The following is a 17,966-nucleotide window of genomic DNA, read 5'->3' on the forward strand; positions in this document are numbered from 1 at the left end:
TTCCTTTTTTAATATTTTCTAGCAACCATAACAACTGTTATTATAAGAAGGAGCCTATGCAGGTTCCAGTGAAGAGGAAGCGGGGGAAACATTGGAATGGAATGTATAGCTGGATGAAATTCTTCACCTGAGCCTAAATAGAAACCTGTTCTGTTAAACCTCAGGCAGGCTAGTGTTGACCACTTTAATGTGAGGGCTGACCTAGACCCTTGTACTTGACCCTTGTGCCATAGTAACACCCTGGAAACTTAAACTCACAGACCAGCTTTGTCACTTGTTTGCATTATGTTAAACTTCTACACTTTTTTTAACTCCTAACTCATGACCCTCATTCTCCCCTCAGGTTTAGTAACGCTGAGTCAGCAGTGGATTGGCCAAGGTGCAGTCGTCAGTCCAATGACCAAACATAATAACCAGCTCTCTGTTTGTATTTCTCACTCACTATTACTAAATCACTTGTCACACACTGACAGTCCACTACCTCCCTCCCTCCTCCCTCTCTCTCGCACTGTGCTGCTCTTCCCCCACTGACACAACTTAAACAAATTACTCTCTATCTTGATCTCTGCCTGCGTGCTCTGTAGTGTAAGTGTGTGGAAGTCTCTGGGACTGTTTTACAATGAGAAGCGAGAGCAGGTTAATTCGATGGATCTGCTGGATTGTGGTTGTGGCAGCTTTGTTTTTCCTGGGTTTCATGATTGGTAAGCGACCAAAACACAGCAGAAACTAACACACTCTTCTAACTGTATATTAAATTGTAGCGGGACACGAAAAGAGGAGACAGCAAGGGGAGGTTTTGAAATGTGAAAAGAGGGGATTTATTAACAAAATACACTTCAATTACTCCTTGAGGAGGGCAACAATACCACATGAAGTAATAAAGTGAAACAGAAGATGTATTTAAACACACTCAAAGGAAAAGACAAACTAAGTAGCAGTGTCGGGGAAGCTTGGGAACTAACACAGAGACTAATGGGAGGCAGACATGAACAAACTGAGCCTAAAGCACTGGCAGACTGAAGGGAACAAACGCATAATTAACCAGGGTCAAACAAGTGGAGATAACAAAAGACTAGACCTAAACACTGAAATAAGCAAGAAAGAAAACCTCAGACCAATATTTACAAGGATCAGGTAGGGCATGGAAGGGAAATGTCCAAAAGCATGGAATAATCACAGGAATCTTCACAGAGCAGGAAGGAGAGATGATCTGGTGGCAAACGGATCATATCAAACGCTGAGGGTTAGGAGCAGAAAGTAGTCCAAAAACAGGGACTGTGACAGAACCCTAAGTGCACGCAAATCTTTTTCAGTAGGCCATGGGTGACAGCTCCTGTATGGTCGGTATGTTTGTTTTTCATTAGTTAATAGTATTATACAATGAAAATAATATGTAATTGACCATGGAAGGTTTTAAATGGAAGTGAATTAATCTAACATGCATAACTTTGGACTGTGATACGAAACAACACAACCCAGAGGAAACCCACCCAAGCACGGGGAGAACATACAAACTCCACTCAACCTCTATGTACCCCTATATTATAAAAATAACTCTTTCAAAAAGTAATTTTATCACATAACAAAGTTGCATGACTGTTTAATACTTTCTGCTTAAGGGGACAGACACTGTTAAATTCTACTGTGTTTGCTGTAGGATGGTTTGCAAAGCCTTCACATCCAAACACTCCAGAAGACAGGGACTCCAGCATCTACTTAAGGGAGTTTCTGGATGAAATGCAATCAGACAAGATTAGAGAGCATCTCAGGTAAAATTGATTACCAACACGCTAAACCTGTCCTGTGTATTAGTACAAGTAATCTTGTCAATCCTGTCAATGAGGTTTCTGCAGGGAAGACAAACTGCTTCTAACTTCATGGGAGGGGCTTCTGTGTAGCCTTATATAAATTGTAGCCATGTTAATGTCCATCACATATTGATGATCGTATGGTTGCCATTACATTAGGTATAGACTTTCATTACAAAACCAGCACAGCCAAAAATATTTCAAACCCACAGAAACTCTATTGTGATGCTACTGTTAGAGGAGTGAGACAACAACAGTCCCTTCTGGTTTAACAAACTTTGCATTTTTCCAGAGGATAGTACTACTAAGCCGAAACTACTAAAGAAAATATTAAGTTAGCCTGTTATTGTGCTGTAGTAACACACCGAACATTAAACATTTACAAGCTCATGTGTTATGACAAACAGTAGAAACTAAATGACAGCAAATATTATTTGTCCAACAATGATGGGTACTTTGATTATCGTTCACTGAGATATCATTAGCGGTATTTTTAAGGTTTATCCCATGAACACATTTACATGCATGTGCTTCTTGACTTTACATTTTAAAAAAGGCATTAGTTTTCGAAAATTGAAATCTAAAAATGATGAAGAAAGAATAACTCTTTCAGGGGTTTTAACTCTTTAGAAAAAGTAGATACTGCAGCTGAGAGCTCTATGGCCACAAGACACCATGAACTTTCTTTAATATTTCTTTAAAATTGCTGCCACCTTCACTATCAGCTGACCCCCTCCTTACAGGAAATTCACACGACTCCCCCACCTCGCAGGAACAGAGCAGAACCTGAAATATGCAGTGCAGATAAAGACAGAATGGCTGGCGTTTGGTTTGGACTCTGTGGAGATGGTGCCATATGACGTCCTGTTATCCTATCCCAATGAAACGCAGCCAAATTACATCTCGATAGTTGATCAGCATGGCACTGAGGTACTGTACACGCACACAGACAAGATAGAAGATGATCACATTGTAAAACAAAGGCCACAGATATCGTTGAACATTTATTATAAAAAAGCTATTCAGTTTTTACACACATACAAAGCTTGATAACCGACCGCCAAACATTTTGTTACCATTTTATTGTCTGTCACCACTTTAATACTCTGTTTCCTACACTTACCCCTTAGTGATTTAAATTTCAATTTGGGTTGCGACCTGTAGCTACGCACTGTCTGTACATTTTTTTATGATCCAAACCGTACCTTCTACCCAACAAATTGCCACAGTTTATGTCAGGAGATAGAGGACAAGAATGCTACGTTGATGCCCAGGGTTGACACTGAAGATGTAGAGCTTGAATTGTGGAGGCAGCAGAATATGATGCCTTTAGTGACATCTGCCAAGTTTTGGGAATGTCTGCCAACGTACACCTAAACATAAACACCAAAATCAATTTCAAATCAATTTCTCCTATGTTCCCTCACTCACTTGTTAAGAAGTTACATGTGCGGAGTATCAAATATAATCCTGCCGGCGCCCCTGAATCGAAGATAAACCCCTGACTACATCTCCTTCTGTTTGGGGAGCAAATAAATTTGCAGTGTGCATGTGACATTCACACGTACATTCCTCTCCACTTCCCTGCTGTTATTCTACACCACAAAAATGCATCACAGCCCATTCAAGTCCAAGGTCCTTTTGATAACCTGGTTGTAAGATAAACCTAAGATAAACCTGTACATGTCTTGTCAGTGAATGATACTCCATAGAGACAAATAAGTCAGATCTAGTATTACTGCGCAGTTATACATTAGAATATGGCTAAAATAAGGTTCTGATTTCAAGTATTTCAGTAGCACATTTCCGCCTATAACTATTCAATAATCACAACCAATAACCGTTGGAGTTCTGAGCTTTACATATTAATCTCTTATTTTAGTATTCTGATAAAGTAAAATTACTATTTTCGTACTGTAAAAACAATCAATTACAAGTCTGTTAAAAGTCCTTAAAGTACTTAATGGTGTTATATATTATACATCATATAATCACACTATAGTTGGTTGAGATGCAGTTAATAAGAAACTTTTTTTATATGTAGTTGGACTGCAACTAATGATGTATTATGAAATTATCTGCACATTGAGTTCTTAGTTTACCAATTACAAATAGCCCACAGCTCACAGTTACTGCTTCACATTATTGCTGTTTGGCCAAGAAGAAAACAGATAAACGCAATTGATAGAATTATTTACATGATTGGAAGTTGGAGCAACAAATGCAATATATGTTTTTGCATTAAAAATCTTGTAACCTCTCAAAATGCATAGTACCATAAGTAAACATTAACATTTAATACACAATAATGTATTTTCTTTACGGCAAAGAATGAAAGTATATCTAATTAAGTATGTCTAATTGATTCCGTCCTCCTTTTTAGATTTTTAACACCTCTTTTGCTGAACCACTTCCTGAAGGGTATGAAGATATTTCTAACATTGTGCCTCCATACAGCGCCTTCTCCGCCAAAGGACAACCAGAGGTACACACATCATCACAGCATAATCATACTGACACAAAGTGCTGTTTACTTGTCACTCTAAGAGTAACAAGGGTAAAATGCATTACAAACATTACTGGACCTTATGACCTCAGCCCTCTGTCACTTTTTTCTTTGTGTCTCCAGGGGGATCTGGTGTATGTGAACTATGGTCGAACAGAAGACTTCTTGCAGCTGGAGAGGGAGATGGACATCAATGTAACTGGGAAGATTGTTATTGTCAGATATGGGAAAATATTCAGAGGCAATAAGGTAGGGAAAGTCTTTGTCCGTCACTGAGTATTGCATAAGAAAAGGAACAATGATTAAACGGGAGGCACAGGGGCTTAACTTGTGTTGACTGTGTGCTAAAAAACAGCGATGGGAAACCTTGATCTTCTACAACATGTTTACCTATCAGTGCCTGCCAGTCTTCACTAATTCTTGATGACTTGTCATGTTGTCCAGACGGACAAAATACAGAGCACTAAATGCAATTTTGCACACTATGAAATGACTCTGTGCTGTCGGTCTGTCAGGTGAAGAACGCCATATTAGCCGGAGCACAGGGGATCATTATGTTCTCAGACCCAGCAGATTACTGGGCTACTGGAGTCCAGGTAGAGTGTTCTCTGTAATTTCACCATAAGAGTTTTGTGTTTTGTGTTTGTGTATTCTTTAAGGGACTGACTGTGTGTGTTTATGTGTGTAAGAGTGCAGACAGAATATGTTTTTCCAATATGACACTATGACTGGTCCTTAAACAAGAGAACAACACTCACTATTCATATACCACAGATGAATTAATCTTAATCCTTCATACTAACTTAATTGGTGAACTAATGTGTGTGCGTGTAGCCCTACCCTGATGGCTGGAACCTGCCCGGTGGAGGAGCTCAAAGAGGAAATGTTCTCAACCTGAATGGAGCAGGAGACCCACTGACACCAGGATACCCTGCAAAAGGTATGTATGTCTGTGTGCTCATACAATATCTGAGTCTGCACACAAACGTGTGTCTCTCTGGCATACGACTGTTCCTCTCTTACAGAATATACCTACAGATTCAAACTTGAGGATGCAGTGGGTCTCCCAAAGATTCCAGTCCATCCAATCGGCTTCCATGATGCAGTTCACCTGCTGAAGTAAAAATTACACATTTTTTCCTATACTTAATAGTAATGGAGTGGTTTGTTCACGTAGAGCAGTGGTATAAAAACTACTTTAGCTGAATTTAGAAATTAGGTAAAAAAGTAAAATTTGTGGTGGGAAACCTTAATCAAAATGAGCAGCAGATATGTTTTATTTACAGAATAGTTGAATTATTTACCATTCAACAGGAACATGGGAGGACAGATCCCACCCAACAACTGGAAAGGAGCTCTGAACATCTCCTACAGGATCGGTCCAGGTTTTACCAATGACTTTAGGAGCCAGTAAGTGTCTACATTGAGCTTTTGTCAGGTCCAGTGTTAAAGTGGGTGTTTGTGTCCACATTCAACCGTTTATAATGCAATCCTCGAACCCTCCATCTTTTCCCTAAATAAACCTGGTTCCTGTGTTGTTATAGTCTCTTGTCTACTGCTTCACTGCTAATTTCACTCTGCGTTTTACTGTTTGAGATGTTTCTCCCCTTTGACTGCACCTCTTCTACTGTTCAGCTTCAGCTCAGACTCAGTGGCAATTAGTCAACAGAGGGTACAAGGCACGTGGTTTGTGTGTGGCAGACGTACAAACACATTCACACACACACTATACAAATGAAGCACATAATATAGACAAACATACAACAACAATAATGTATTGGTTTGGGAGTTTTCTGAAGCACCAACAATCCCATTGTCTTACACTCATATATTGTTTTACAGAACTGAAATAAACTGGAAAACCCTTGACAGTAGTGTTAATGTTAGGGACTGGATTTATATCTAATGTGCTTTGTGTATCTTTCATTCCCTGTGTGTGTGTGTGTGTGTGTAAGTCATTCCTTACTTTTTCTGACTCAGGAAGGTGCGCATGAACATCTACACTAACAACAAGGTATCTAGGATCTACAACGTCATTGGAAGGATTAGAGGAGCTCTGGAGCCAGGTATGACAACCCATCCTACTCTAACCTTTCATTAGAGCTTTCAGCGTCATTTCCCACACAAACCAACACATGCAGTAACACTAATGTCAACATGGACACCAACATTGTATCAATGTACCATAATCGTTTGTCACAAACTCATTAGTCAGTTTGAGAGGATTTAATACAAACATGAGACATGTGACATTGCAGTGAGAAGGGTTCTATGGTTTAACTTGACAATGAAGAATCCTTCAATCTCTCTGTGGTCTCAGTTATTCTCAACACTTTATCAGATGAAAGAGGGAGAGCAACATTAAGCCAAAACAGTGGGAGGTATTTAAAACAGCCATTGAGATAACAGGCTTGAGTCAATGTTGCATAAATGTCACCAATAAGAATAAGCAGGGAGGCCAGGATGTGTGGTTAAGCGGGTACTGAATGATTCAGGATGAAGGCTGAAGACAGTTTGGCAAATAGTGAAGGTGAAGAGAGGGGTATATTTATTTTAGGGTTGATGACGAATGATGGCCATGGCAGGGTGCAGTGGTGGCAACAGGACGAGAGGTAAGGACAACATAAGATGAGTAAATGGGAAGTGAGAATGTAAAATAGCATCAGTGTAACAACATAAATCAAGGAGGATAAAATCAAAAAAATGCTGTAGCTTTGATTAAACCATTCCAGGAACAAAGTGTGTTACTGGAGTGATGGCTCCACTGTTACATTGAGATTCTGCTAAAAACATCAACAAATTTCTGACTATTGCAAATGTATGAAGAAATCATATGGTTTTCATTGGCATTTGATAACATGGGTGTGTGTGTGTGTAGACAGGTATGTGATTCTGGGAGGGCACCGGGATGCCTGGGTGTTTGGAGGAATCGATCCCATGTCTGGTGCTGCAGTCGTCCACGAAATGGTCAGGAGTGCTGGAAAGCTGCTCAGTAAAGGTACAGTAAGAGCCTGCGACTGAGTGATTAAGTGGTTAACTGCATCGATAGTCAGTATTGAGTGTGTGTGTGTGTGTGTGAGTAGGTTGGAGGCCTAGAAGGACTATAATATTTGCCAGTTGGGATGCGGAAGAGTTTGGACTTCAGGGCTCTACAGAGTGGGCAGAGGTACCACACACGCACAAATTCGCGTATACACACACACACACACACACACATCACGTTTCACTTCCTTCTCAACAGGAAAATGCCAAATTGCTGCAGGAGAGAGCTGTGGCCTACATCAATGCAGACTCCGCTATAGAAGGTGAGTGTGTTTGTGTGTTCACACAGACAGTGTCAAAGCTGGATTATGTTTGACATAACTCGTGTATGATTGATTTTCAGGCATGTACACACTGAGGGTTGACTGCACCCCGTCTCTACACACTTTGGTGTACGACATCACCAAGCAGGTGAGCAGATTCATACACACAGGAAGCAAAAAAAAAAACTTTGGTCTGTCCTGCATTTCTCGTTGTATTTTTCCCTCCCTTCTCTGTGTTCACATGCAGATAGCCAGTCCAGAAGAAGGAGAGGAGGGAGTTTCTCTGTACGAGAGTTGGCATAAGAGAGACAACTGGACCAACGACAGAGATGCACCCAGGTACAAAGTCTCACAATCAGTCAGTCAAACAAAAATAAAACGTAGAAGGTTGAGATGTGTTTAAAGTTAGAGCTAAAAACTTGTCTTTATTCGTTTTGAAAATCAGGAAATTAATCAGAAGCAACTATTATAGCTCACTGTTCACTGTTTTTAACTGTAGGATCAGCAAACTTGGTTCAGGCAGTGATTTTGAGGCCTATTTTATCCGCCTGGGAATTGCTGCAGGCAGAGCCAGATACACAAAGAACAAGGTAGGTTTTACAGAAATTTTCTTAATGATCATATGTTGTCAGCAATTTTACTTTGTCTGACACTGTGATATTAACTCAGTCTGTAAAAATTAAAAAATCAATTATAAAACTCACTATGAATTGTAAAATACTACCAGGGTGTCTGTATTGTGTAGTTGCATGTGTTCAGCCTCTGTCTGTGTCACTGTGAACCTCCTCCACCTCAACTCTGCGAAACATGTTCTGTTTGTGCACTAGAATACCGAGCGTTATAGCAGTTATCCAGTCTATCACAGTGTGTATGAGACCTTTGAGATCGTGGAGAAGTTTTATGACCCCTCCTTCAAGAGGCTCCGGGTAGTGGCCCAGGTGAGAGGCTCTCTTGTCTTCCAACTGGCTGATTCCAAGATCCTACCTCTCAATCTTAATGAGTATGCAAACTCACTGAGCAAGTATGCTCAGAGCATCGCACGGCTGGCACAGAATCACATGGATGAGATGAGGACATATAACGTTTCCTTCGGTAAGTTGATTGTGTTCTCTGTTTGTGTCATTGATGAACCAAATATTATACAGGTGCAGGACTAATCATAGTAACAGTTAAATGAGAAGAAACCTCCAGCAGAACCGGGCTCAGGGTGGGCGTCCATCTGCCTTGACCGGTTGGGGTGAGTGGAAAGTGGAGAGAGAAAATAAAGAACAACAAAGCAACAACAAAACCTTTGCAAGTTGGTAGGACCAGTAGCTGCCCACTGGAAAAACACACAGCCCCAAAGGCGGGGACACCTGCAGACAGAGAGACGGAGACAGAGGGAGTAATTTCAGTTTTGTCAGAATTTGGAAGTAGGAAATTATAGCAATGGTGTCAAATTCGGCACTAAGGTCTAGGACGAGCATAGACACAAGTCCATTATCTGAAGCCAAGTTCATTGGTGACTCTCACTAGTGCAGTTTCTGTATAGTGATAAACTCTAAATCCTGACTGGAAATCTTCAGAGACGTTATTCCTGCACACATAACTGTATTCCTGTGGTCACATAACTGCTCTGCAACTAGATTTTAAAAATAAATGGGAGATTGGATATGATTGGCTAAATCATGTGGATCAAGACAAGTTTTTTTAAGTAGAGGTTTGATTACAGCAACTTTATAGGCCTTTGGTACATAGCCAGTTTCTAAAGATAGATTGATCTAATCTAATATGAATGTGTCTATTAAAGGTAAAACATCTCTAAGCAATTTGGTTGGGATGGGGTCTAAAAGCAATAGCTGAAGTTGGCTCAGCAAGATCTATTGATAAAAGAAAACGTCTAAGAAGGATTGGGGCCTTATTGATGATTCTAGAGCTTTTGTACAAGAAGATCCTTCTTTAATATTTGTGGATATGGTGATTTTTTTCCCTAATGGTTACAATTTTATTTGTAAAGAAAGTCATGAATTCATTGCTGCTCACAGTTAAGGGAATACTAGGCTCAACAGAACTATGGCTCTTAGTCAGCCTGGCTACAGTGCTGAAGAGAAACCGGGGGTTGTTCTTATTAGTCATGAATAGTATGCTGTTCTGGAATTATCGTGGGCTTTTTATACATTATTAAACTGCTATAAATGGGATTCTTCTAAATTAGTGGAACGCCACTTCATTTCTAACTTTTGTACAGGAGTAAAATAAATCACCATTGTATTAACACACGGTGGTGAAAATGATGAAGAAATAATTTCTTTAAATTTGTTCACAGCATTTTCAGATAAACATCTGTTGTAGTGGAATTACTGCTGTATAGTCCATTATTGTAAATTCAAATTCTATTAGAAAACACATAATTGACACATAATTACAATGATTGAACCAACCTGATGCTTTTTCATGAGAATTTCCCCACATTACATGTTTCTTTCATCTCCAGATTCTCTGTTTTCTGCTGTGGAGAATTTCACTCTTGCAGCCAGTGGCTTCCATGAGCGCCTGCAGGATCTCAACAAAGCAGAGTAAGAGTTTATTTAACATTTTATACTTTTTGGATTCCAAACTAAAGCATAAATGTGTTGGCATGGGTGTTTTGATGAGTTCATATTTTCTAGTTATTGTTTGCGTGTGTATGTGAACCAGTTCTCTGCAGGTTCGGGCCATGAACGATCAGCTCATGTACCTGGAGCGAGCCTTTATAGACCCCTTGGGTTTACCTGGCCGACCCTTCTACAGGTTACTGTCACACACAAAAACTCACACGTCTTTTCTTAGTCTCATTAATTAGTCAGTGCCTTGACTTCTGCCACCACTAGTTGTCAGTGTGCACTGTGGTTTATCCCCTTGATTAGTAAAATTAAAGTCAGCATCACTGGATTCACAAAAGGTCATTTGCAAACCATTTAACAAGTTTATAAAATGGCTTAGGCCTCACAACTCTGGATCTGTGGCCAGTTTGATTCTCTAACACCTGTGTCCCTCAGATCATAATGTTTGTAACTGTGTGGAGCTGTGAGGCCATTAAAGTGTCATAAAATGCCTTTACTGCTGCAGTGTCTGTAACATTAACCCTCTCTGCTCCCCTCTGTTTTAGACATGTGATTTTCGCTCCCAGCAGTCATAATAAATATGCAGGGGAGTCTTTCCCTGGGATTTATGATGCATTGTTTGACATAGAGAACTCACCTGACCCGGAGAAGTCCTGGGACGAAGTTAAGCGTCAAATCAGCATTGCAGCATTCACCGTTCATGCTGCCGCCATGACCCTAACAAGACCTGCATGAAGCACACACTCGCAACGTCTGAATCCATGTGATTAAACTATCCATTGACAAGTATAATAGCACAACAGAAGTGTAAAGACGGAATACATCACCAATTATACACACAGGAATGGACAATCTTTGCTTTCTGAGCCAGTCAGTGCATCAAATCTCTGAGCACAATACAATACAAATTACCAAAAATTTGTATTGCTCTTGGTTTAGATTTGTTGGTCAGAGTAAAGTCATAATTTGTGTTTTTTTTTATGTTTGTGCTTTTTCTCAAAATAAAAAGGTAAACATATAAAATCAATCCATCCTTAAAGATTAGATGACTAATACTTTGTCCATCTATTAGTCTGAGAAAAAAATGTGAAACGTGACTTAAATGGCACTGATGGGTTTTTTTTTTATATCCATGTTGATATTTTAATACAAGCACTACTTTTGCACACTCCAAATCAAATTTACAATAACCCTGCATAAAATATATTTCTATAGAAAGAAAGTTAAACATTTTAAACTGCAAAATGTTTTGCTTGTTGTTAAAGATATGATATATAAAGAATGGGTATTATGAGACAATGCAGCAAAACATAGATGTGAAAATATTGTAAAAGATTCGAAATTAAATATAACCCACTCTGGCTCACATGATGGAAAAGGGTACAGAGTAAAAAATATAATTCAGCATCAGTGATAACTTTACAAAATTTTCCTCTGGCAACAACAATAGTGTGATAGTGTGGGTTTTGCATCCCCAGCATCTTCTTTTTAACTCCGCAAGAATTTGGAGCCTCGCTCCCCTTGTTTTGGTTCTGGAGAGAGCGATCAGCTGATCACAGATGCCCACCCACACTCCCGCTGGCTTAGCTTCCCTGGCAAAAATCAGTAAAGTGAAGGGAAACAAACTGTAAGTGACATAGTGTTCGAGATGAGATAAGAAGCAAGAGAAGTTAAAAAAGAAAGAAAGTAGAACAAGCCAGAAAAAACACACTAAAATCTGTAGGGGGCTACTGCAACAGGCGGGCCACCTGAAGTGACGCTATTAAAGAGGTCTGACCTGCAGAAATGTGACTGAAAGAGAAAGAAGACACAGCTGTGAGCAGAAAACATGGACTTAATAAGCACCTGGGCAGGAAGCGAGGTTTAACGCAGATATGTTTGTTTATTTGTGACCCTGTGGCAGCGAGTTCAGGGCCAGACAGGTCCATGTGATTGGCTCGGCCATCTTCAGAGTCACTTCAGGCACGTATCTCTTTACCACCACAGCCCAGGAGGAAAAAATACATAAAGTTAAATTTCTTTGACTAATACACACTTACTACTATTTATTATTATTTCTATTATTACTATTTCTACTATTATTTTTACATTTGGTCTTTATTGTTATTGCAGACTTTTAACTTGTTGCCTTGGGTGTCCTCTACCATTCAAATACTTGATTGTATCATTATATGCATGGCCTAAAACTATCTGCATTGTTAACACTTTAATATTTACTCTGTTCTGTACACAACAGAATGGAAGGTATCCTTTCACCCCATAAACAGATCTTCTGTTAAACGCCAAGCAGATGTTCACCTGGAAGAGTTACACATACAGTAACATGGACACATGAGAGTGTGTATGTGAATGTTAGAGTATCTAAGATAAAGACAGTGTGTGTGCTTGAAATTTAAATCCTGCTGTCTCATGTCTTCATGCCTCTCTGTGCTTTTACCACAGTGCTGTCGGCCTCCCCATAGCTGAGCTCTGATAAGGAGTTCTTAGCATAGACGATGTCTTGGCTTGCTGTCTGGTGCCAGGTAATCTTACAGGACATCGCCTTTATTCCCTGAAGACAGAAAGAGGCAGAGAAATACTCAATGTACTTATTAATATTTTTGATATTTCTTGCGCAAAATATGAAAATCCAAAGTCTTCAAACTGATTTCATACAGGTGCTTCAAAAACATCCAAAATCTAAAAATGTGTTACCCACGTGTTCTGCTGTGCAGGTGTTAGAGCAGAAAATAAAATACGTTACTTTCTTGGAAACCAATAGTTGGTAATGCAATTAATTATTTTCATTATCTATTCAACTGCTAAATATTAATGTTGTATCTATAAAAAAGAGGTAAATACACTATATGCCCATTATAGTTACCAAATCAAATAATCCAAATTCGGTTTATTATCATATGTGATAAATATATGACCAAATTAATTGACATTTTGGTTCAAGAAAAAAAGACAATTAATAGATTAATTCACTATGTATAATCATATCATGTTTAAAATCACATTTGTAACAAAAAGAAAAACTACTATGAAACTACTATTGTTATAACTCTACTATAATATAATAGGCTACAGAGACACTTTCAGCTTCAAATAAGTGTACAAGTTAAAATCTCTATATCATGACTAAATATATATAATTCAAATTCTAATTACTATTATGTAAAGCCAACTTAAACCCAGTTGTTGTCTGGGTCGAAACAGTTTCTGCAATACCTGCTGTAGCACAACACAGATACAACTATAGCCTGCTATTTAACTTAAAACTATTGTGCCCCTGTTTTATCTCAGTTGGTTTATGTTTAAAGTGTGTGCAGCTGGGTTACAGCTAAAAGCCAATAAAATGTCTTTCTACAGGGTTAGAGTTAGTTGTGTCTGTAATAATGGCCTATATTTTTATATCTGTATTATTATAGTATATGTCTACAATAATATGAATTTTGTTAGTTAACAATAGGCTAATTTATGACAAAAAGTTGAACTTTTAACTTGTTTATCTCAAAATTAGGACCCGCTTTTAAATGTTTGACATAATATTAGAATTTTTATGTATTTACTTTTGTTTTAAATGTATATTCTGCTAATATTAATGGTGGAGTTTAGGTGGACTTTTAGTACCATCCCCCGCCACAAATGGAAACGTAAAAGCATCATCTATCACTGGATAACTGGCTACAGCATTGTGCTAATGTTATAAATACAGCCCCCACTGTGTTTTAATGTCCTTTAAATAACATATTGACGTTAAAGTAGTTTCATTTGGATTCTTGCTTTAGTTTTACCTGCATGGTGTGAATACTGGATGAACGGGTTGACTCTATCTATTGCTTAACAACATATACCAAAGAAGCTTCCTCTCGCATACCATGGTTACATGACTCGAGATATTTACATAATAGGTAAATTAAATAATAAGTAAACACATAAGCATGTATTTGCTTGGTGACTTAATATGAACTACACTGCTATCTCACTGTTAGATACCTGGATTTGCATGTGACTGGAGAGAGTTGCTGTGTGTCCTTTCAAAAACAACAACTCTTTTACTTCATTATATTTTGGGCTGAATTTTGAAATGAAAGAAAGCACCTAAAAAAGAAACATCTAGCTTTTAAAAATTAAACACTTTTGTTAAAGCTTCTAAACTCATTGCATATTGTCAGATATACTGTGTATGAAAAAATAAAAGCCATTCTGAAGGTCCACTAACCTTCTAGAACTGGGGTCAGCTGTTGGCAACATTTACCTTGGAAACTGTGAGAAAGCATGCCACCACGAAGGCCATGGCACAGCTAAACGAACTCTCAGCTTCAGCCTATGGAACTTCAAGCATCTATTCCTTAACCACCTTAAATCTAATGTGAAACAATATCAGCTATTTATTCAAAAGTGGTTAAAATATAGAACCTAAGTGCTGTGGATTAATTTACATTATCTTGAATTCAGTTTTAGAAGTATTTAGACTGCTGTTTACATTTTTTTAATTTAAAAAACTTAAATGTATCCTTTACTAAAGCATTCACACCATTGACTGTAAGCCCCTTCCTCAGTTACATTATTTCCAGCCCCCCACCACCCCAAACAAGACAAGCAGTTCGGGTGATCAATGGATGGACACTGTGTAAAGATCTGAAGAAACTAGTCTGTCTGAGTAATGCTGATTCTCCCCACACCAATTCTTTGAATTCTCCTGTTTCAACTCATTTATTTAATTGGTAATCCACATTACACATTCACAGCTCCTTTAAGCATTAGATTAGATTATTTTTTAAACTGCAACAGTGAAGTTTTCTGTTAGTCCTCTTTGAAAAAAGAGCACTGAGGTGTGGGTGTGTTTATTTAGTCAAATTGGACACATCATGTGAACAGCTGTTTAAAAGGATGTACTGTAAGGAAGTTATCAAACATACTTCTATCAAAACTTATTTCAAAAGCAACAAAAAGCCCTCATTGATCAGGTAAGTTTATTACAGATCCCAATACTAGTGTTAACATAAGTCAGAAACTGTTTAATCTTGTAAAAATTACTAAATACTAGGGTATTAAAGTGTTAATTGGATGTTTTTATTGGAGTTATAAAAGTTGTACACATTGTCAAATGTATTATATATTAACTATAATAACTATTATTACCTATCTTAATAAAAAATTAAGCACATCTGCATTTTAAACAGAGTCATTAAGAGTCATTTGTGTGTCTCAAATCTACAAAAATCAACTTTTTTCTATTAATGCATCGTTAAAAGTCTAACTGTGCAAATTAGTACCAGCAATCTTTTTGTGATGTGTTGATAGGAAAGAAATTACAATACACTACAGTGAAGTCCTCAAAGTAAAAGTTCATTCAATTACACTAAAAACAGAAATGGGCATTGCATCGCTGTGTACAATCGATTCTGCACATCTACAAAATTAAACACATATTTGTAAACTTTTAGTTACTGACATTCCCATAAACATGTGAGCTTAGTAACCACATCTAATTTTTCTGTGTACTTCTCTCCTTGGTTTGAAAATATGTTTCTTTAATTTTAGAAGTCATGGTACAATTCATTGATCATTGTCTGCTGCTGGGTAGGTTCTGCTTAGTTTGCTTTTAAGAAATCTTAGTGATGTTTATATTTAATTTCATAGGTTACCATTGTCATTTACTATAATATATTTTGTATATAATATACTATCTATACTATAATATACTTATAATAGTATATAGTATTTAATTAATTATTGTTGCGTTAATTATTGTTGTTAAGTCTTTTTTAGTTTGGTTTCTGGTAAAGTTAGCATTTACGAAAAAAAATTAATTTCTATCAAATTAAACAAATCAAAAAATGTGTGACTAAAAGCAATAAAACTGATTTCTCTATATAGGCCTATTATATTTACATGTTCCAGCATGTCAACTGGGTTCAGCAACGAGCAGCATATTTCAACACAGTACACAGAATGGTGCATCGAACATTAAATGTAGCATTAGAGAAGATAACAGTAAGAATTACCTCTGCTGTGAAGTTTCAAACCCCAACTATGATCCCTGTATGTGTCTGCAATCAACAGAAGGTGAGCACCAATCCTTTGACATGCTGAACTATTCCCATGACCATGACCATGTTTTCAGCTTCATGTGGTTCTTCAGAATTAGCTAAAAAAAAGCTTTCACGTTGCAAATGTGCACACTGACTCCACTCTATCATACAGTATTTTCAGAATGTCTATAGGTGAACAAATATTTTTTTATAAAACTTAAATACAGACCATACAACATCAGTACGTTAAAGCCTCTTGTAACGTAGCCTTAAGTTATTCAAATCTGTATGCACTCCCAATCTAACTTTTTTTTTTCATTTGACAGATTGTATGCATTCCAACAAACCAACCTGTCCAAAATGTCCAACACAAAACAATGACAATGAGAAAGACTGTATTAACAATCAGAAATGCAAATAAATCACATTTCATCCAAGGTAAACATCTGCTTTCTCCAATATAACAATGACTGAGCCTCTTTGTATCAGCCAATTCACACAAAAGACAGATTAAGACAGAAATATTGTTTTCACAGCGATGACCCATGTATGATAAAACCAGCAAATGGCAACAAATCAAATCTCAAGAAAATGCAGCATTGGCATAAATGGTAAGTGATTTATGATTTTTGCAGAGTTTTTGTTTAACCCATCACAATTCATTTGAACTCTAAAAAAAGAGATTGTGTTTTTGTCGATGGCTAATTACCCCCCCCCAAAAAAAAGAAAAATTATCAAAAACCAAATTTCTTCCAAAAGTAGACACAACAATAATCACACACATATATACTAAACAATGAGTGCTGCTGGTTCATAAGATTGTTTGGATAAACTCTGTTGACAGTTAATAATGCTTCACAAAAGGTAAGTAGCAGAGAAAGGGTCTGCACTTAAATAGCGCTGAAACATGAACAAACCTTCAGTGTCACTTATTTTTTAATGATGCAGGTCTCCAGTTGCACCCGGAACCCAAATGTTGGATTGATGCCTTGGAATACTGCCACACAAAAAACTCCTCCCTGGTTCGAATCACAAACTGTGAACTGTGCGACACAGTGAACCAGCTCCTGCAACACATTGAAGGCTTGCAGGAAGGGGTGTGGATTGGCCTGGAGCGGTCCATCTTTGGCTGTAAACCTGTCTGGAAGTGGCTTTCAGGGGAAATTCATGCTCAAGGTGTCATAAGTTCCCGTGAAAACCCCACTAACAACTACTGTGGAAAGATCCTCTGGGATGGCAAGACAAATAATATAGCATTTCTTGATGAAGACTGCTTTAAGCCATTACCTTTCATCTGTCAAGGTTAGTTGCTGTTTTGTTTAAAGTCCAATTTAGGAAAAGAATATTATTCAATTATTTCTTGGTTGACAGTCCAAGTGTACTTTTTATTGGATGCTGTCTCTCCCTCTGAACAGATCCACCATGAGGACTGTATGAAGGTCTGGAGTACACAAGTTATTCTTGTCTTCCTATTAATTTGCATTGCATATTAGCATTTCATGTTACTCATTTTCACATATTATTCTGTTTGTACTGCATTTATAACTGGCTGATCTGTTTTCCTGCCTTGTAAAACCAACTTATAAAATATTTAAGTAGCGTGATGCATGCATCAGATTTTTATGTTTTATAATATGTCAGCAACATATAAAATAATATTTTAGATAAGGATTAAAATATAAAACAAGAAATAAATAAATAAAAAGAATTCAGTGAAAATGTAATCTATTGATTATGTTTTA

The 17,966-nt window shown here is 37.7% G+C and overlaps 1 protein-coding gene and 1 long non-coding RNA gene across 3 annotated transcripts; both read left to right on the forward strand.

The window, feature by feature from the left end:
- The first annotated feature begins 465 nt into the window (after nt 1–465).
- naalad2 (N-acetylated alpha-linked acidic dipeptidase 2) lies at nt 466–11,228 on the forward strand. 2 transcript variants are annotated; one of them, XM_067506939.1, is made up of 20 exons: nt 466–701; nt 1,658–1,769; nt 2,552–2,738; nt 4,192–4,293; nt 4,438–4,563; nt 4,830–4,910; nt 5,149–5,254; nt 5,340–5,433; nt 5,629–5,724; nt 6,295–6,380; nt 7,193–7,312; nt 7,398–7,480; nt 7,556–7,619; nt 7,700–7,767; nt 7,867–7,958; nt 8,119–8,209; nt 8,447–8,711; nt 10,093–10,174; nt 10,296–10,388; nt 10,747–11,228. In XM_067506939.1, the coding sequence occupies exons 1-20, from the start codon at nt 620–622 to the stop codon at nt 10,934–10,936; spliced, it is 2,220 nt and encodes a 739-aa protein (XP_067363040.1). In that variant the 5' UTR covers nt 466–619; the 3' UTR covers nt 10,937–11,228. The 2 variants fall into 2 exon arrangements, with proteins under 2 accessions (XP_067363040.1, XP_067363041.1); XM_067506940.1 differs by lacking the exons at nt 466–701; nt 2,552–2,738.
- Nucleotides 11,229–15,701: 4,473 nt separating this feature from the next.
- Nucleotides 15,702–17,030, forward strand: LOC137128627 (uncharacterized). Its single transcript, XR_010914604.1, has 4 exons — nt 15,702–15,772; nt 16,070–16,258; nt 16,551–16,662; nt 16,761–17,030. It is a non-coding gene; the product is annotated as an uncharacterized lncRNA (long non-coding RNA).
- Nucleotides 17,031–17,966: the final 936 nt, after the last annotated feature.

The sequence above is a fragment of the Channa argus genome, chromosome 6 (assembly GCF_033026475.1).
Source record: "Channa argus isolate prfri chromosome 6, Channa argus male v1.0, whole genome shotgun sequence".
NCBI classification, from domain to species: Eukaryota; Metazoa; Chordata; class Actinopteri; order Anabantiformes; family Channidae; genus Channa; species Channa argus.

What these genes read in the sequence shown, in the direction of transcription:
- naalad2 (XM_067506939.1), top strand. Translation starts at nt 620, where the DNA reads ATGAGAAGCGAGAGCAGGTTAATTCGATGGATCTGCTGGATTGTGGTT. An exon ending in TGCAGACTCCGCTATAGAAG is followed by an intron (nt 7,620 to 7,699) that starts GTGAGTGTGTTT and finishes ATTGATTTTCAG; the next exon opens with GCATGTACACACTGAGGGTT. An exon ending in CCTGGCCGACCCTTCTACAG is followed by an intron (nt 10,389 to 10,746) that starts GTTACTGTCACA and finishes CCTCTGTTTTAG; the next exon opens with ACATGTGATTTTCGCTCCCA.